Source organism: Schistocerca nitens, chromosome 6 (genome assembly GCF_023898315.1).
Source record: "Schistocerca nitens isolate TAMUIC-IGC-003100 chromosome 6, iqSchNite1.1, whole genome shotgun sequence".
In the NCBI taxonomy this organism is placed as follows: Eukaryota; Metazoa; Arthropoda; class Insecta; order Orthoptera; family Acrididae; genus Schistocerca; species Schistocerca nitens.
In genome coordinates, this window is record NC_064619.1 from 440,611,955 (window position 1) to 440,633,301 (window position 21,347).

Genomic DNA, 21,347 nt, shown 5'->3' on the forward strand with positions numbered 1-21,347 from the left:
TACACAGAACTGGCGCTAATAGCATAGGCACATAGTGAACACTCACGACACAGATCTGTAAGACCACGGTATTGGTGATAAGTTGAGAAAACCGCCCCGGAACATGTGCTACAACACGCCACTGTTGGAGCACATCTACCCCGACATGAATATGGGATATGATCACTATGCAGACGTACACAGGCCGCACAATGGGTTGGCATACTCTGGATCAGGTGGTCGAGCAGCTGCTGGGGTATAGCCTCCCATTCTCGCACCAGTGCCTGTCGAAGCTCCTGAAGTGTCCTAGGAGTTTGAAGACATCGAGCGAGAGCATCCCAGGCGTGCTCGATGGGGTTTAAGTCTCGAGAACAGGCAGGCTACTCCATTCGCTTGATATCTTCTGTTTCAAGGTACTGCTCAACGATGGCAGCTAGGTGGGGCCGTGCGTTATCATCCATCAGGAGGAAGGTGGGAACCACTGCACCCCTGAAAGGTGGACATACTGTTGCAAAATGACGTCCCGATACACCTGACCTGTTACAGTTCCTCTGTCAAAGACATGCAGGGGTGTTCGTGTACCAATCATAATCCCACCCCACACCAACAAACAACGACCTCCATACAGGTCCCTTTCAAGGACATTAACGGGTTGGTATCTGGTTCCTGGTTCATACCAGTTGAAAACCCGGCGAGAATCACTGTTCAGACTATACCTGGACTCGACAGTGAACATAACCTGGACCACTGTTTCAATGACCATGTACTGTGTTCTTGACACCAGGCTTTACGGGCTCTCCTGTGACCAGGGGTCAGTGGAATGCACCTTGCAGGTCTCCGGGCGAATAAACCGTGTATGTTCAGTCGTCTGTAGACTGTGTGTCTGGACACAACTGTTCCAGTGGCTGCGGTAAGGTTCCGAGCAAGGCTACCTGAACTACTCTGTGGCAGTCTATGGGCACTGATGGTGAGATATCGGTCTTCTTGTGGTGTTGTACGCCGTGGACGTCCCGTACTGTAGCGTTTGGACACGTTTCCTGTCTGCTGGAATCGTTGCCATAATCCTGAGATCACGCTTTGTGGCACACGGGGAGCCCATGCTATGACCTGCTGTGTTTGACCAGCCTGCAGTCCCCCTAGTATTCTACCGCTCATAACGTCATAAATTGTGTTCTTTGAACCATTTTCAACACACAGTCACGATTATGACGTCTGAAAACGTGTGCACTCTTACTCGATGCACCGTATTCTGACATGAACCAACACACCTCTGCGTATGTGGACTGCTGCCAGCGCCACCGTGCGACGACCACAGGTCAAATGCGCAGCATGGTCATACCCCGAGGTGATTCAGACCCGAAAATCGCCCACCAGAGCGTTGTTTAACCACTGTGGTGTGACCCTCAGTACACACACCATCAGATTATTTGACTTGTCGCTCTAACGAAGTAGGCGAGTGTCAGCAATATGTCTCGTGGTCTTATAGTGGCGTGTTTATCTTCTGCCGTTAGGTCAGACGATAGAAATGCCACTTGCACGCTTAGAGTAGCAGATTGATGGTGACCAACTTTAAACAGAACTTGATTAATTTTCACACACATTTATTAAAATAATAACAAGCATAAACCTTACGTAACTTGATTCTGGATGCTATTTACAATTGACAATCTGAAGTTCCTTTGGTCTTGGTATGTTAATCTTATTCTCACATATCTCTGATACTTGACAAAGTGTCTATACATTTCTCTTCATGGCTATGTACAGGAATATGATAATCTTATTAGGCGCAGACTGAAACTTGACTACAGACAAATGCAGACTAATGCAGACTGACTAATCGGAGGTCTGTACACTCGTTATAATGCCTCGTGCATTCAGGTATCACTGTGTGAGTGTGATCCGCGAGGAGAAAAGGTTCTACGTTAGCAGCAATCTCATTGGCTGCGTTACATATTAATACGCGGATCGGCGGAAGCAGAATTTGGCCCGTCTCTAAGGCAGCGACATCTCGTAGTGCGGAGACGGACGAGCGCTGCGCCTGCGCTATTGTGCTTAGCGGGGCGCTCTCTAGTGGGAAAGTTGTGTACGCGCTGACTACACGGAACTATGTACACAACAACCATGTATCAGCATTATCCTTTATTTATGAGCACAAGTGTAATTTACGTTTTTTTTTCATATAGCTCAGTAATTGTCACCCTGTATGTAGATGTAGATCAGGAGTGAGCAACAGGAAAATGCGTAACAAGTGAAGAAAGATGGAGAAGAGTGAGTGGCGGTACGCACCTGGCACTGGCCGCTGATGCACATGTCGAGGGAGCCGGGGCGGCAGCGCGTGCCGTCCCTGACGCGGTCGGCCAGGCGGGCGACGACGAGCGAGCCGTCGGGGCGCGTGGCGCGGCAGGTGAGCGCGCACGGGGCTGCCTCGTCCTCGTGCGCCGACCACCGCAGCAGCTCGCCCTCCCACGGCTCGCCGCTCAGCGCCGCGCACTGCTCGTCCCGGAAGTCGCCCGCCTCCGGGCACGGCTGCAGACAAGCGCGTACACATATACAGGCTGTTACAAAAAGGTACGGCCAAACTTTCAGGAAACATTCCTCACACACAAATAAAGAAAAGATGTTATGTGGACATGCGTCCGGAAAAGCTTAATTTCCATGTTAGAGCTCATTTTTGTACTTCCTCGATTCACCGCCAGTTGGCCCAATTGAAGGAAGGTAATGTTGACTTCGGTGCTTGTGTTGACATGCGACTCATTGCTCTACAGTACTAGCATCAAGCACATCAGTACGTAGCATCAACAGGTTAGTGTTCATCACGAACGTGGTTTTGCAGTCAGTGCAATGTTTACAAATGCGGAGTTTCCAGATGCCCATTCGATGTATGGATTAGCACGGGGCAATAGCCGTGACGAGGTACGTTTGTATCGAGACAGATTTCCAGAACGAAGGTGTCCCGACAGGAAGACGTTCGAAGCAATTGATCGGCGTCTTAGGGAGCACGGAATATTCCAGCCCATGACTCGCGACTGGGGAAGACCTAGAACGACGAGGACACCTGCAATGGACGAGGCAATTCTTCGTGCAGTTGACGATAACCCTAATGTCAGCGTCAGAGAAGTTGCTGCTGTACAAGGTAACGTTGACCACGGCACTGTATGGAGAGTGCTACGGGAGAACCAGTTGTTTCCGTACCATGTACAGCGTGTGCAGGCACTATCAGCAGCTGATTGGCCTCCACGGGTACAATTCTGCGAATGGTTCATCAAACAATGTTTCAATCCTCATTTCAGTGCAAATGTTGTCTTTACGGATGAGGCTTCATTCCGACGTGATCAAATTGTAAATTTTCACAATCAACATGTGTGGGCTGACGAGAATCCGCATGAAATTGTGCAATCACGTCATCAACACAGATTTTCTGTGAACGTTTGGGCAGGCATTGTTGGTGATGTCTTGATTGGGCCCCATGTTCTTCCACCTACGCTCAATGGAGCACGTTATCTTGATTTCATACGGGATACTCTACCTGTGCTGCTAGAACATGTGCCTTTACAAGTACGACACAACATGTGGTTCATGCACGATGGAGCTCCTGCACATTTCAGTCGAAGTGTTCGTACGCTTCTCAACAACAGATTCGGTGACCGATGGATTGGTAGAGGCGGACCAATTCCCTGGCCTCCACGCTCTCCTGACCTCAACCCTCTTGACTTTCATTTATGGGGGCATTTGAAAGCACTTGTCTACGCAACCCCGGTACCAAATGTAGAGACTCTTCGTGCTCGTATTGTGGACGGCTGTGAAACAATACGCCATTCTCCAGGGCTGCATCAGCACATTACATCAGGGATTCCATGGGTCGGAGGGTGGATACATGTATCCTCGCTAACGGAGGACATTTTGAACATTCCTATAATAAAAGTGTTTCAAGTCACGCTGGTACGTTCTGTTGCTGTGTGTTTCCATTCCATGATTAATGTGATTTGAAGAGAAGTAATAAAATGAGCTCTACAATGGAAAGTAAGCGTTACCGGACACATGTCCACATAACATATTTTCTTTCTTTGTGTGTGAGGAATGTGTTGTGTCTATTTCATACAGCATAGACACAATGAGGTAGCTAGGTGCACGCTAAACTAACGCAGACGGGCTTGAAGTTCTGGAACATGAGACTTATTAATGAATAAGAGGAAAAGTACGTAGATGCGTTTAATACTTATCTTTATTCTCTTGTTGGAATACATCTCTCTTGAATATTAGTACGCTATTAGCACTGATACAATTGGCGCCTTGCTAGGTAGTAGCTATGGACTAAACTGAAGGCTATTCTATCTGTCTCTCGGCAAATGAGAGGAAAGCTTCGTACGTCTGGTCGCAAGCTATGTCTTCCGTACAACTGGGGCGAGGTCATGTCCGTGTCTTGTGACCTGCCATGTGGTGGCGCTAGGTTTGCGATTACACAGTGGCGACACGCGGGTCCGACATGTACTACAGGACCGCGGCCGATTTAAGTTACCACCTAGCAAGTGTGGTGTCTGGCGGTGACACCACAGAATGTTTCCTGAAAGTTTGGCCGTACCTTTTTGTAACACCCTGTATACACTCTCAGCGCCTTATTTAGCATCCGTAGACCCCTACATCTAGGCATAGAGAGAATCTAGTACAGTGTTTCCCAACCTTTCTTGGGCCGTTACCCCTGAGTGCAATTAGACACTAGCTACACTGAAGCGCTAAAGAAACTGGTATAGGTATGCGTATTCAAATACACAGATATGTAAACAGGCAGAAGACGGCGCTGCGGTCGGCAACGCCAATATAAGACAACAAGTGTCTGGCGCACTGTTACTGCTGCTACAATGGCAGATTTAACCCTTTCGTGAGCCGTGGGAAACATGCTTCCCACTACAATGAACTCGCTCCTAGTCCCGTGGGTTTCACAGTTCCCACCTCTGTACGGTGCTACCACCTAGTGAACAGTATAGGGTACTGCTTCCAATTGGAATTTCCCGCCGTTTTTGCTGTACCTTCGCGCAGAGGCATTGTATAGCTGAGTGTTGCTCTGTAGAGGAGCCTTTCAGTGCTGCTTGCGTGACATTTTGTGATTTTTTCCTCACAGCTATAGTATAAGGTAAATACTTTTGATTTACCCAAATTTATGACGGAAAACGTAAAATTGGAACGTGGAGAATTCCAGTTTGAAACAAAAGGAGCCATTTCTGCAGTAAAATGGATGGATAACCGTCCACTCACTTTCCTGTCCTCAATTCATGACCCATGAGAAACAGCAACAATGAAAAGGAAAAACAAGAATGGTACTAGTACAGAGATTTCTTGTCCTGAAGTTGTGGCAGAATACAACAAAATAATGGGTGGTGTCGATAAGTTTGATCAATTAAGAGAAAGTTATGCTATTGGCAGACTTTCTGTAAAATGGTGGCATAGAATATTTTATTTCCTGATGGACGTTGCTGCAGTGAACAGTTTTATCCTGTGGAAAATAAGTAAAAGAGAAAGAGGACAGCATGATCAGCTCACATACAGGATCCATCTAGCCAGACAATTGATCGCTGGCTTCTCATCCCAAAAAAGGCGTGGACAAAAATCTGTCTTTCTGACAAAAAGGGGTAAAGTACCTGAAGAGTTTCGTCTTGTCGCTGTAGGGGAGCATCAACCCATTTTAGGAGAAACATACTGGACGTGCCGTCATTGTAGTACCAATGCTGCGGAAAAGAGCACTCGCTGTGTTTGTACATATTGTCAAATACCACTTTGCATAGACCCATGTTTCAGAAAATTTCATAGCAAGTAATTGTGAACAATCTGTGTAACAAGCGAAGTAAATTTATCAGGTAAATATGACATATATTGAAAAAGTTGTTTTTGTCATTTAACTCCAAGGAAGGAAGAATACTTCCCATCTTGTTGTGTAACCTCACTTTCACAGTTGGAACAAATTTGATATTCTGTATGATAAATATACCTATCTGTTAACCACTATCTGCTCTCCATTCATTAAAAAAACTGCTCAGTAATTTTGCCCACGAAAGGGTTAAGTGAGTTTGAACGTTGTGTTGTAATCGGCGCCCGACCTATGGGATGCAGTACGTCCGAGGCAGCGATGACTCTGGGATTTTCCCCTACGACCATTTCACGAGCGTACCGCGAATCACAGGAATCTGGCAAAAAACCAAATCTCCAACATTGCTTCAGCCGGAGAAAGATTCTGCAAGAACGGGACTGAAGAAAAAAATGGTTCAAATGGCTCTGAGCACTATGGGACTCAACATCTTTGGTCATCAGTCCCCTAGAACTTAGAACTACTTAAACCGAACTAACCTAAGGACATCACACACATCCATGCCCGAGGCAGGATTCGAACCTGCGACCGTAGCAGTCGCGCGGTTCCGGACTGCGCGCCTAGAACCGCTAGACCACCGCGGCCGGCAGTGCCGATGGTCAGATGCCGATTTCAGCCGTAGTTGCTGACAACCTGGTGTTAACATTGGCACGCGCATGGGTCTTCGGCTGCAGAGGTCCCTCGTCAGGAGTGTTCGGTGCACAGTGTGTGTGTGTGTGTGTGTGTGTGTGTGTGTGTGTGTGTGTGTGTGTGCGCGTGTGTGTGTGCAGACACACTTACACCCTGCCCACCATTGAAGTCTGACGTTATTTCCGCCACAGTTCGCTGCCTGTCCTGTTTTGCCAGTCTGCCGTCCGACATCTACACGATATCTGGACGTGGTTTCGCCCTGGTTTCACCATGTATTGAAGATACTCACTACAGCACTCCTCGAACCACCAAAAAGTCGTGCAGTTGTCGAAATGATCCTGCCGACCCTCCGGGTCATCACAATCTACCCTCGGTGAAACTCAGATAGGTCACACAACTTCTCCATTCTACACATGGACAACACACTCACTGATACTACATGCACCGTGCGGGCTTCTGACGAGCAGTCATTCCTCGCCAGGTGACACTGTTATCGCCTGTGTAACAGTTCTGATACTAAATGTAACTGGGTTTTCTCTTTTGATGCTAGTCAATTGTCAGGATCAGCATTCTAAAGCATTATGTCAGGGTGAAAATACTAAATTAATTAATTTTTCTCTCCTAACAGCATGTGGGCTGGGTGGGTTCTTCCTTGGCTCGGGTATGAGGTAGAATGAAACAGCATTTTTACATAAGATAACTTTTATTGAAGATTTGTACAACTGTTTCCTTACTCGATGTTCTGGCTCTCCCTATTGGATTTGAAACTCATGTGATTTCCAATGACTAGCCCACGTTCGAAGTCTCAGTCCTCCTGAATGACCCATTTCATCTGCTGGATGCGCCGCTAATGACGTCAAGTGGTCAATACTGCGTTCCAAAGGTGCATACAGATACTTCTGATCAGATAGTGTACATTTTAAACTGCCCACTGGTTACACTCCTCTGTGACAACATTAATCACACAACCTGCACGTGTCAGTCAAGATAATCGGATTTCACTCAAACGTCGTTCAGATTGTCACCAATCAAGCTATCGACCCTGAAACCTATGATTTCCACACTAGTATCAGTTGTGGATTCCCGCAATCATCTCCACGCCTCACACTGAAACATCTCCATCTTGTCCTCAATCTGCCTAACGACATCGAAAACTTCAAATGTCACGCTAATATCCGTCGTTTCCCATTATTTTCACACTTCATCCACTCCACTTTCCAATGTGTGCTAATGGTTTCTTATCCAAAGAGTATTTCTTTTCTCATAATAAGTTATGTTCTTCCAGAGATGGCTTGAAACTTCTCAATATATTTCAGGATAACTTTTATTTTCACGCCGCGCGGGATTAGCTGAGCGGTCTCAGGCGCTGCAGTCATGGACTGTGCGGCTGATACCGGTGGAGGTTCGAGTCCTCCCTCGGGGATGGGTGTGTGTGTTTGTCAAATGGCTCTGAGCACTATGGGACTCAACTACTGAGGTCATTAGTCCCCTAGAACTTGGAACTAGTTAAACCGAACTAACCTAAGGACATCACAAACATCCATGCCCGAGGCAGGATTCGAACCTGCGACCGTAGCGGTCCTGCGGTTCCAGACTGCAGCGCCTTTAACCGCACGGCCACTTCGGCCGGCTGTGTGTTTGTCCTTAGGATAATTTAGGTTAAGTAGTGTGTAAGTTTAGGGACTGATGACCTTAGCAGTTAGGTCCCATAAGATTTCATAAACATTTGAACATTTTTTTTTTATATTCACGTTTCCGCCCTTGTCTATTATGTGTCTTTCACTATGGTTGCTGTGAGTCTGTTACAGCCTCAATCTTTCAGAAGTTTTCCAGTTATTAAGTCACAAGTGTACCAAACAAAATTTAATGTCTGATTTAAATTTCTCCAGTCATTCCAAAGAACCTCCCCATTCGCCCACAAGGATGTGGTGTGTCTTGAACAACACGACGCTCTATATTGGCTTCTTATGCTTAAAACCAAACAGATTCCCCTCTCCACCACACCAGTGAGACCTCTTTCTACGGATCTGTCTTGAATGACAGCTACTGTTTCCATCAGTCGACATGGCTTTCTTCGTAAGTACAGTATTGCGTCCTTGCCCAGGAACTTCACACCTAGGCTACCCCAATGGCTGAACAACCGTCGCTCCGCTGCTTTTGTTTCCTTAAGAATGACGTATTCAACGTTAGCAGAAAACTCTACAACAGATGTTCGTATCGCGTGACGTCATTCGCCAGGTACTGCTTTGAGCCCGGCTGAATTTAGAAAATAATGCAAGTCAAGCGCAGGGGGAGGCCTCAGGAGGGCCCTAAATTAAAGAGAGCTCCGCCCCGGGACTTGCAATCAATCACCCGGCTGAATTAATTTGCGACTAATGTGCTTCCGAATGCGGCGGACGCAAGTTTCCGCCGCAGGCTCACCGAGTTGTTTCTCAAAAAGCCGCCCCGACATCCCACGACCGCGAAGAGGAATTAATTGTCTCGCTTACTTCTCTCGTTCGAAAGTGAGAAAGAGGTTGCGCCTATGTGCTTTTAGCATTCTCAGCGCTGCGGTGGGAGAAGCAAGTCCTCTTAAATTCGTGGCGGTAGACGAACTTTTTAATTCAGTTTTAGAAAATGTAGACAGGAACACAAAAGATTAAGCTCAGCTGGAATAAGACTGGGTAATAACACAATAAATCGGCTTACATATGCCGACGATGTTGTTATAAGTGATAGCAAATAGGAGTTGCAGCTCGTAATAAGTTCTTACTGAAGTATTACAAGGAAACCTGGGCTACAAATTAACGAGGGGAAAACAGATTACATGGTGGTGACGATAGCACGAATGAGAGTACTACTTTGACAGTTGGTGAATTCACTTTTAAAAGTGTAGGCGTACACTCTAGGAAAAAAATCGAGGCACCGCAAAGGAATATCCCAATGGAACGGAAATTGGTAGATTTGATGTACATGTACAGGCAAAGGAATGATTACAACGTAACGTCACAATAGTTGTCGTTACATGATTAAAAAAATGAGTGATGCAACTAATTAATCTCAGGCCCAACAACTGCATGCCTGTAGAAGCAATAAGGGTTTACACATTTCTCCTGTGTCCTGATTTCCATTTTTCACCCTTCCTGAAAGTGTGTGGTCAAATGTGAATGATTTGAATGCAGTATCAGACGAACCAGACAAGTGGTGGGTTTCTTAATCTTCTACCAACCTAAACGGTGTCGGTGGAAGGCGGAGAGCAGGGACAGGAACAGGAGGACTTCGCCAAAGATGAGTAAAGCAAAATGTTTTTCTAGCAGAGACTGGTCATGGGCCGCCCCCACCACCTCGGGCGGTTCTGAGAGAGCTCCACGCGACGGTTACAGGTGGAGTTGTTCTGAAGACAGGTAAGCGATCAGACGTTCCCTCAGAACGTCTGTGTCGAACAAGGAACAAAAGGTATTTGACTCTGTTAATAATAATTTGTTAATCTCAACAATTTCTTCACCTAACAATTTTTTGAATTACCATTTAGGTTCTGGTTACAATTTCTGGTTCAGGTAATCAGTGTCATAATAGTGTCATTTCCGTTAGGCGCGACCACGCGGTTTATACACTCCTGGCCATTAAAATGAAGAAATGCAGATGATAAACAGGTATTCAATGGACAAATATATTATACTAGAACTGACATGTGATTACATTTTCACGTAATTTGGGTGCATAGATCCTGAGAAATCAGTACCCAGAACAACCACCTCTGGCCGTAATAACGGCATTGATACGCCTGGACATTGAGTCAAATTGAGCTTGGATGGCGTATACAGGTACAGTTGCCCATGCAGCTTCAATACGATACCACAGTTCATCAAGAGTAGTGACTGGCATATTGTGATGAGCCAGTTGCTCGGCCACTATTGACCAGACGTTTTCAATTGGTGAGAGACCTGGAGAATGTGCTGGCCAGGGCAGCAGTCGAACATTTTCTGTATCCAGAAAGGCCCGTACAGGACCTGCAATATGCGGTCGTGCATTATCCTGCTGAAATCTAGGGTTTCGTAGGGATCGAATGAAGGGTAGAGCCACGGGTCGTAACACATCTGAAATGTAACGTCCACTGTTCAAAGTGCCGCCAATGCGAACAAGAGGTGACCGAGATGTGTAACTAATTGCACCCCATACCATCACGCCAGGTGATACGCCAGTACGGCGATAACGAATACACGCGCTTCCAATGTGCGTTCACCGCGATGTCGCCAAACACGGATGCGACCATCATGATGCTGCAAACAGAACCTGGATTCATCCGAAAAAATGACGTTTGGCCATTCGTGCACCCAGGTTCGTCGTTGAGTACACCATCGCAGGCGCTCCTATCTGTGATGCAGCGTCAAGGGTAACCGCAACCATAGTCTCCGAGCTGAGAGTCCATGCTGCTGCAGACGTCATTGAACTGTTCGTGCTGATGGTTGTTGTCTTGCAAACGTCCCCATCTGTTGACTTTGGGATCGAGACGTGGCTGCACGATCCGTTACAGCCGTTGCCTGTCATCTCGACTGCTAGTGATACGAGGCCGTTGGGATCCAGCACGCCGTTCCGTATTTCGCTCCTGAACCCACCGATTCCATATTCTGCCAACAGTCATAGGATCTCGACCAACGTGAGCAGCAATGTCGCGGTACGATAAACCGCAATCGCAGTAGGCTACAGTCCGACCTTTATCAAAGTCGGAAACGTGATGGTACGCATTTCTCCTCCTTACACGAGGTATCACAACAACGTTTCACCAGGCAATGCTGGTCAACTGCTGTTTGTGTATGAGTAATCGGTTGGAAACTTTTCTCATGTCAGCACGTTGTAGGTGTCGCCACCGGCGCCAACCTTGTGTGAATGCTCTGGAAAGCTAATCATTTGCACATCACAGCATCTTCTTCCTGTCGGTTAAATTTCGCGTCTGTAGCACATCGTTTTCATGGTGCAGCAATTTTAATGGCCAGTAGTGTAGATTCAAAGCACAGCACAAGCCTTAAAAGTTACTGTCTGCCATTTTATTTTATTTGTGCGGAACATTTTAAATTATCAATAAAACTGTACCGAGCGTATGTTCGGCGAGATGAATCGATTTGATTCCAAGCGCTTCACGCAAAGATATGCAGCCACCAAAGTCCTGCTCGACACCAGCCACGAGGTGCATACAATTCTAACCATTAATAAATGCTGTCGACATTTTGTTTGCCGCGTGAATTAGTGCATGTGAATGTCTGTGTTACAAACTTGAGCAGTGACCACGTGCTCCCCAGATTTTCCCACCCCACAGGACTTTACAGATTAAAGCCGACGTGGCTTGTTATTCTCGTATGAGAAAGCCTTTAGATCGTATATAAATGTACCAGGAATGTTTTGTCCATCTATTAGATGCAAAAATATTACTGTTAACATGCGAAACATTAGTCAAAAATAAATATTTTATCATTTGAAGCTATTTCCGTGATCGTTAATTTATTTTCAATACATCTGAAAATTGTAGTATTGATGATTTCGCTTCTAAAATCCAAAGTGCGTGGCTCAAGTTTAGGTAACGGTACGTAGCTTTCTCTTACTGTCCAATAGAATACCATTGCGTTATCCGTTGCGACCTTAATAAATTCCATCAGTGAAGGAATTGTTCCTAAAATTTAGAGGGTCTAAATCTATTTCAAATAACGGGCAAAACTATTCAGAGAAGGTTACGTCGCCAAAGAAAAATAAGAGCGATTGTGAACAGGATATGCCATCATAGCAGGCTGGAACAAAAGGAATAATAATGATCAAAAGAAGTTCCTTCTGGTGAATATAAGTAACCCCCCATAGGCTGCCTCTCAATGAATAGGAAGAAAACCAGTGGTGAGTTACAACAATTTCAGAAACACTGATGATTTATTCAAGAAAGAGCTTCACAATGTTAGCAAGTTGATCCACCTCTGGATCTTCTGCAAGCAGTTATTCTGTTTGCCAATGAATGACAGAGTAGTTGCTGTGGGGGATATCGTGCCAAATTCTGTCCAATTGGCGGGCTACATCGTCAAAATGCAGAGATGATCGGAGGGCCCTGCCCATAATGATCCAACCGTTCTTAATAGGGGACAGATCCGACAACCTTGCTGGCCAAGGTTGGGTTTGACAAAAGCGAAGACAAGCTGTAGAAACTCTTGCCGTGTGCAGGCGAGTGTTACCTTGAGAGACACCCACATGCCTTGCTCATACTGTGGCATCAAACAGTCAGGTTCTCCTGTTTGAATTTTACGCAACGGAAACGGAAACGCACATCTGACTATTAGTAACTTACACAACTCTGACTGTTCACTACGCACTGGCAATACCACATTTTCTTTCTTATTTAACGGCATTGATCAACACGTGGCCATCGCACTGAATATGAATGGCGCACACATTATAAATTCTGGGTATCATGACAACATACTATTCGAAGGAAAAGGCCACCAATCCCTTTCTTTTCACTATCTTATTTATTCCCATAAATTCTATAACCTAAACACACAAATTCTATAACCTACGCAATAACACATGAGAAATTCCGCCCAGTGGGCATGGCTTTACATAGGTGGTTCTCTATCTTATGGTCTCGTAATTATTTAACGCTACAGTGCACTTTCTGGATAGGATGGTGGATCTTTTGCTATATCTCACACTTCGACTCTCACACCCATCATCACGAAAATTTCCTCCAGACCGAGCGGCACAAAAGGAACATGCATAACCCACTACCTCTGAAACTATCTTGCTACTCTCCCATGCAAACCACACATACTTAAATTACATGAAATACACCACACTGGCAACATACAATGCAACACCAAGAATAGTCACAACGTTATAATCGCATCACTTTCAGCTTTCCCACTTCAATTAATGTTCATCCCAGTTTCACACGTCACTGCCCCACTTCGTAACTTTCCTTTCCTACTACGAACACTGGAGGACATATGCACGTCTTCCTGTGCAATGCAAGCCAAGTGGCATTGCTGGATAGACGGCTGACTCACCTTGCTTCTCTCTCAGAGTATTATACACTCCTGGAAATGGAAAAAAGAACACATTGACACCGGTGTGTCAGACCCACCATACTTGCTCCGGACACTGCGAGAGGGCTGCACAAGCAATGATCACACGCACGGCACAGCGGACACACCAGGAACCGCGGTGTTGGCCGTCGAATGGCGCTAGCTGCGCAGCATTTGTGTACCGCCGCCGTCAGTGTCAGCCAGTTTGCCGTGGCATACGGAGCTCCATCGCAGTCTTTAACACTGGTACCATCCCGCGAGAGCGTGGACGTGAACCGTATGTGCAGTTGACGGACTTTGAGCGAGGGCGTATAGTGGGCATGCGGGAGGCCGGGTGGACGTACCGCCGAATTGCTCAACACGTGGGGCGTGAGGTCTCCACAGTACATCGATGTTGTCGCCAGTGGTCGGCGGAAGGTGCACGTGCCCGTCGACCTGGGACCGGACCGCAGCGACGCACGGATGCACGCCAAGACCGTAGGATCCTACGCAGTGCCGTAGGGGACCGCACTGCCACTTCCCAGCAAATTAGGGACACTGTTGCTCCTGGGGTATCGGCGAGGACCATTCGCAACCGTCTCCATGAAGCTGGGCTACGGTCCCGCACACCGTTAGGCCGTCTTCCGCTCACGCCCCAACATCGTGCAGCCCGCCTCCAGTGGTGTCGCGACAGGCGTGAATGGAGGGACGAATGGAGACGTGTCGTCTTCAGCGATGAGAGTCGCTTCTGCCTTGGTGCCAATGATGGTCGTATGCGTGTTTGGCGCCGTGCAGGTGAGCGCCACAATCAGCACTGCATACGACCGAGGCACACAGGGTCAACACCCGGCATCATGGTGTGGGGAGCGATCTCCTACACTGGCCGTACACCACTGGTGATCGTCGAGAGGACACTGAATAGTGCACGGTACATCCAAACCGTCATCGAACCCATCGTTCTACCATTCCTAGACCGGCAAGGGAACTTGCTGTTCCAACAGGACAATGCACGTCCGCATGTATCCCGTGCCACCCAACGTGCTCTAGAAGGTGTAAGTCAACTACCCTGGCCAGCAAGATCTCCGGATCTGTCCCCCATTGAGCATGTTTGGGACTGGATGAAGCGTCGTCTCACGCGGTCTGCACGTCCAGCACGAACGCTGGTCCAACTGAGGCGCCAGGTGGAAATGGCATGGCAAGCCATTCCACAGGACTACATCCAGCATCTCTACGATCGTCTCCATGGGAGAATAGCAGCCTGCATTGCTGCGAAAGGTGGATATACACTGTACTAGTGCCGACATTGTGCATGCTCTGTTGCCTGTGTCTATGTGCCTGTGGTTCTGTCAGTGTGATCATGTGATGTATCTGACCCCAGGAATGTGTCAATAAAGTTTCCCCTTCCTGGGACAATGAATTCACGGTGTTCTTATTTCAATTTCCAGGAGTGTAGTTTGAATCAAGCGTCACACAGAAACGTAACATGCAAAGTAATATTAAGAACATATTCATCACACACACGAGCCCTCAACTGATACCATGGACGAGTACTTCTCTTTATCCTTTGTCTCATACACAGATTGAGACTCACACAGTACTCACCACGTGGAAGTACTCTTCTCTAATTTCAAGTCCTGCACACGCCATTTCTTAAATATTTCCAACTTATAGTACACACACTAGTAATTCAGCCTAACTTAAGCACTCGGAAGTATTTCAACTTATTGCTACACGTGGTTTCATTGTGACCGTTGGTCACTTCCGAAGATTACTACGGTCCCCTTAATATTACCTGCCTGACATTTAATTCTCCCTACAAAAGTTCCTGAAATAGAGAAATTATTATTCCAAACTACTCTTAAGTATTCCACATGCATACCATTCTCTCCACTCTTTTGTCTTTACGGAGCACACCTAAGACAGGTCTTACCAACACTAGATCCAGTGGCAGAGTGCCGAAAACATGGCCGTTCTTCAGGTCATCTCGCACCTCTACCGAAGTGGGGGAGCACCTTGCTATCGTATTGGTCAGCCACATTTCAGGCGCTCAAAGCTCCGGTAAATTTCATCTATTTGGTTCCACCAAAGGTGACCAAAGGATCGTCTCAGAGATGATCATATATTCACATTCAGTATCTGCGGTTAGCAGACGACCATACATTCATTCATTTCACAGATCTCACCAAATTGGATGTAGGGATTTATTTTGTGGGAGTGCACATGTGATCAATTAAATAAACAAATTGTCATTCTTTCCTACACTGGTATCCGGCTTCGGTGTATTAAGTGAAATTGAGTTATTATTACAAAAAATATGTTGTTCTGACAAGAATAACGAAGAATGTTGTACCTATTTTCAATGTCAGGTGGTACTGTACCCTTTCAACCTTACTGAAATCTCAGCCCAGAATGGCGAAGGTCAACAAAACAGGGCGTAGAATGTTGTCGACGTCCTGCTGTACTGTGAGGGTGCAGCGGAGGACAACCAAAGGAGTCCTGCTATGAACGAAATGGCACCCATCACCATTGCTGGTTGTCGGGCAGCATGAGGACAACAGTCAGATCGAGGCGTTCTCAGACACTTCTTCGCTGGTTATGAGGGCTCAGTTCGAAGCCGGGACTCATCACAGAAAACAATTCTAATCCAGGCTGAGCCGTGCGTGGCTCGTGTTCCCGCCATCATCTATTTTACACTCTGTTTTTAACGTACTTCCACCTCATTACGTTGATTTAAATTACTACTGTCACTGAGTTACTGCTTTGCCTGACCGTGAGCGGCGCTAGCATCGCGTATCGATATGTCCCCTCTCGTAGTATCTTTGCTCGACTGCTATTACTTCGCAGTCGTTGTCTGTGGTAAGCGAGTTCGGGTGGTGAGTTCGGGCTGCCAGTCAGTTGGAAAGCGTCTGGAGCGCAGTCCGGACCTGCCAGTCGGGGAGTTGCATGCGGTGCTAGTGCAGTCGGGTTGGAGCAGTGAGGCCTGGGTCGACATGGCTCGCCCGACCATTGCTGCCACGCATCACTTGAGCCGGGCCACGGTCTTGGTGGATCGTCGGTCGGTCGTCCTACCGGACGACACGTTTTGGCTCGCCGAACGTTCATGAGTCGGCTGTGTGTGTGCGCGCGCATCAACTCCCGATTTGTCTTCGTGTATACTTACTTGCTGTTGGGTACCGTTCAGGTCTTCGTCCAAGTGTTTGTCAGGTTGTGTATGTAGCTGGCGATATGTCCACTGACGACTATTTTAGATGTTGTACGCTTTCTGTGGCGAGTCGGTCGGTTGCTGCGGACCAGGTAAGTTATCTCCACGCGCGGCTGTGTCCGCTGGTGGTCCCTGCGCAGTGTCGGAGTATGTGCGGAGCTGTCCGATCTGTGGTGTCACCGCCAGACACCACACTTGCTAGGTGGTAGCTTTTAAATCGGCCGCGGTCTGTTAGTATACGTCGGACCCGCGTGTCTCCACTATCAGTGTTTGCAGACCGAGCGCCGCCACACGGCAGGTCTAGTCTAGAGAGACTCCCTAGCACTCGCCCCAGTTGTACAGCCGACTTTGCTAGCGATGGTTAACTGTCTACATACGCTCTCATTTGCAGAGACAACAGTTTAGCTAAGCCTTCAGCTACGTCATTTGCTACGACCTAGCAATGCGCCATATTCAGTTACTATAATTACTATCTTCAAGAATGTATTCTGAACAGATAATATTGTGAATCATGTACCGTCAAGAGCGACGTTCAACATTAATGGATTAAAGTTAAGTATCAAACTAATTACGTCCGCTTTCTGAATTCTCATTCCTTGTCATGTTCCAGACCTCACGCCAGTATAGTTCTTCCCTCCTCACGCCAGCCTGCGTGGGCTAAAACGCGTACATTTCGGCCTCCACTCGTAACACGGTGTTGGCTCTTCTGCTAAGACAAAACGATCGCTACGAGCTTCGTGGTCCACCGAACCAGGACGTCAAACTTGAGTAGTGGTTTCAACTACCCAAGCCACGTCCATTCATGTTGTGGTGGTTCGTTTCGGTGGTTCGCTGTTGGGGAGATTTTCCTGTGAGCAACACCGAGTGTTTCTATTGCTGAAATTTAGCCACCATGTGGTGCAATTAACTGTATTGGTTGACTAAAATTCAAGTGCACCAGGGAAATTTTCTGCCTTGTGGTCGTTATTGTTCTGGTTACTTACCCTGGACACTGACTTAAATACAGGCAGGTTTCCTTTTGGGTGAAGTTAACTATATTACCGTATTTCAAATTCAAGTGTACCAACGGAATTTTCTGACTTGTGGCCGTTGGTGTTCCGGTTACCTGCCCTGGCCACTAACGTAATTTCAGGCAGCGTCCTTTCCTCACCTGTTGCCACTGTCCAAAATGGTGTGTAATTTTGACAGCTAATATATACATCATTGTGGTTTATCACGTTCGTAACCTTTTGTGTTTGAGTTCTCATTTACTGATTGATGGCAAGCAAGTCGTTGTCTCGGTCGCTCCATGGCTGTCCCCTGGTTGGGTTCCGACGGATAAAGTGTAGTAGCTGGAGGCTTCTGAGTGCAGTTCTCTTTATTGTCTTTCCCACCGGTGTTTAATTATCTGTTTTCAGCTACTTAAAATTTAAGGCTTATGGTTATTTTTTTTTTTAATTTTGGAAAATTAATTGTGGGCTTTCAGCCTTGCAACTTTATTCTTAAAATTATCTTTCAAGCATAAAAACTGCGGCCTTCTGCCTTTAAAAGATTATGGTAATATATTTTTAAATTTCTGAAACTTAATTGTGGCCTTCAGCCATTTGTATCGCATCTTGCATTTGTTTGTTCTATCTACTTTGCCTTGAGGCTTTCTGCCTAGCTGTGATATATGTTTCTTTAATTATTTTCTTTGCTATTTTAACTGCATTTTAATCTGTTGATTTTTAAGATTTCTTGTTTGGAGGCCTTCAGCCATGACAGAGTGCCATTTGATAAAGGTTCGGCTGTGTGCCGCTTTGGTTGTAAATGTGTTATTAAATTACAATTAGAAGGTGAAACTGACCCCAACCTTATTTGGCTGTTTCCACAATCCTAATTAGCTGTTCTGCCCAGTGGGTTTAGACGGCGTCTAACAGGCCATGCGCTTTCAGGCCGCAGACGTGTCTGGAGACGTCCTGGACAGTGATGGGATACCAACCCGACTGTCGCCCGCCATACGCCCCGACAGCCTGGAGTTATTGTCTGAGGCGCCATTTCGTTTCACAGCAGCACCCCTTAGGTGTCGTCCGCGGAACCCTTAAAGCACAGCGGTACATGACAATACTTTACGCCCCATTTTGTTGCCCCTCCAGGCAAGCTACCATTGGCTTATATTTCAGTGAGATAATGCCCTACCCCCACGAACCATGGACCTTGCCGTTGGTGGGGAGGCTTGCGTGCCTCAGCGATACATATGGCCGTACCGTAGGTGCAACCACAACGGACGAGTATCTGTTGAGAGGCCAGACAAACGTGTGGTTCCTGAAGAGGGGTAGCAGCCTTTTCAGTAGTTGCAGGGGCAACAGTCTGGATGATTGACTGATCTGGCCTTGCAACACTAACCAAAACGGCCTTGCTGTGCTGGTACTGCGAACAGCTGAAAGCAAGGGGAAACTACAGCTGTAATTTTTCCCAAGGGCATGCAGCTTTACTGTATGGTTAAATGATGATGGCGTCCTCTTGGGTAAAATATTCCGGAGGTAAAATAGTCCCCCATTCGGATCTCCGGGCGGGGACTACTCAATAGGACGTCGTTATCAGGAGAAAGAAAACTGGCGTTCTACGGATCGGAGAGTGGAATGTCAGATCCCTTAATCGGGCAGGTAGGTTAGAAAATTTAAAAAGGGAAATGGATAGGTTGAAGTTAGATATAGTGGGAATTAGTGAAGTTCGGTGACAGGAGGAACAAGACTTTTGGTCAGGTGAATACAGGGTTATAAATACATAATCAAATAGCGGTAATTCAGGAGTATGTTTAATAATGGATAAAAAAAATAGGACTGCGGTTAAGCTACTACCAACAGCATAGTGAACGCATTATTGTGGCCAAGATAGACACGAAACCCACGCCTACTACAGTAGTACAAGTTTATATGCCAACTAGCTCTGCAGATGATGAAGAAATTGATGAAATGTATGATGAAATAAAAGAAATTATTCAGGTAGTAAAGGGAGACGAAAACTTCATAGTCATGGGTGACTGGAATTCGAGAGTAGGAAAAGGGAGAGAAGGAAACATAGTGGGTGAATATGGATTGGTGGAGAGAAATGAAAGAGGAAGCCGTCTGGTAGAATTTTGCACAGAGCATAACTTAATCATAGCTAACATTTGGTTCAAGAATCATAAAAAAAGGTTGTATACATGGAAGAATCCTGGCGATACTAGAAGGTACCAGATAGATTATATAATGGTAAGACAGACATTTAGCAACCAGGTTTTAAAGTGTAAGACATTTCCAGGGGCAGATGTGTACTCTGACCACAATCTATTGGTTATGAGCTGTAGATTAAAACTGAAGAAACTGCAAAAAAGTGGAAATTTAAGGAGATGGAACCTGGATGAACTGAAAGAACCAGAGGTTGTACAGAGTTTAGGGAGAGCATAAGGGAACAATTGACAGGAATTGGGGGAAAGAAATAGAGTAGAAGAAAAATGGGTAGCTCTGAGGGATGAAGTAGTGAAGGCAGCAGAGGATGAAGTAGGTAAAAAGACGAGGGCTAGTAGAAATCCTGGGGTAACAGAAGAAATATTGAATTTAATTGATGAAAGGAGAAAATATAAAAACGCAGTAAATGAAGCAGGTAAAAAGGAATACAAACGTCTCAAAAATGAGATCGACAGGAAGTGCAAAATGGCTAAGCAGGGATGGCTAGAGGACAAATGTAAGGATGTAGAGGCTTATCTCACTAGGGATAGATAGATACAGCCTACAGGTAAATTGAAGAGACCTTTGGAGAGAAGAGAACCACTTGTATGAATATCAAGAGCTCAGATGGAAACCCAGTTCTAAGCAAAGAAGGGAAGGCAGAAAGGTGGAAGGAGTATATAGAGGGTCTATACAGGGGAGATGTACTTGAAGACAATATTATGGAAATGGAAGAGGATGTAGATGAAGATGAAATGGGAGATACAATACTGCGTGTAGAGTTTGACAGAGCACTGAAAGACCTGAGTCGAAACAAGACCCCGGGAGTAGACAACATTCCATTGGAACTACTGACAGCCTTGGGAGAGCCAGTCCTGACAAAACTCTACCATCAGGTGAGCAAGATCTATGAGACAGGTGAAATACCCTCAGACTTCAAGAAGAATATAATAATTCCAATCCCAAAGAAAGCAGGTGTTGACAGATGTCAAAATTACGGAACTATCAGTCTCATAAGTCACAGCTGCAAAATACTAACGCGATTCTTTACAGACGAATACTTTACGGACGAATGGAAAAACTGGTAGAAGCCGACCTCGGGGAAGATCAGTTTGGATTCCGCAGAAATGTTGGAACACGTGAGGCAATACTGACCCTACGACTTATCTTAGAAAATAGATTAAGGAAAGGCAAACCTACATTTCTAGCTTTTGTAGACTTAGAGAAAGCTTTTCACAATGTTGACTGGAATACTCTCTTTCTAAAGGTGACAGGGGTAAAATACAGGGAGCGAAAGGCTATTTACAGTTTGTACAGAAACCAGATGGCAGTTATAAGAGTCGAGGGGCATGAAAGGGAAGCAGCGTTTGGGAAGGGAGTGAAACAGGGTTGTAGCCTCTCCCCGATGTTATTCAATCTGTATATTGAGAAAACGGTAAAGGAAACAAAAGAAAAATTCGGAGTAGGCATTAAAATCCATGGAGAAGAAGTAAAAA

The 21,347-nt window shown here is 46.2% G+C and overlaps 1 protein-coding gene across 1 annotated transcript in view; it reads right to left on the reverse strand.

Moving 5' to 3' along the window:
- LOC126262931 (protein madd-4-like) overlaps positions 1–21,347 on the reverse strand; it is a 469,727-nt gene that overhangs the window by 326,794 nt on the left and 121,586 nt on the right. Inside the window, exon 3 of the mRNA XM_049959860.1 lies at positions 2,266–2,505. Coding sequence (XP_049815817.1) covers positions 2,266–2,505 — 240 coding nt within the window. The remainder of the gene's footprint in view (positions 1–2,265; positions 2,506–21,347) is intronic.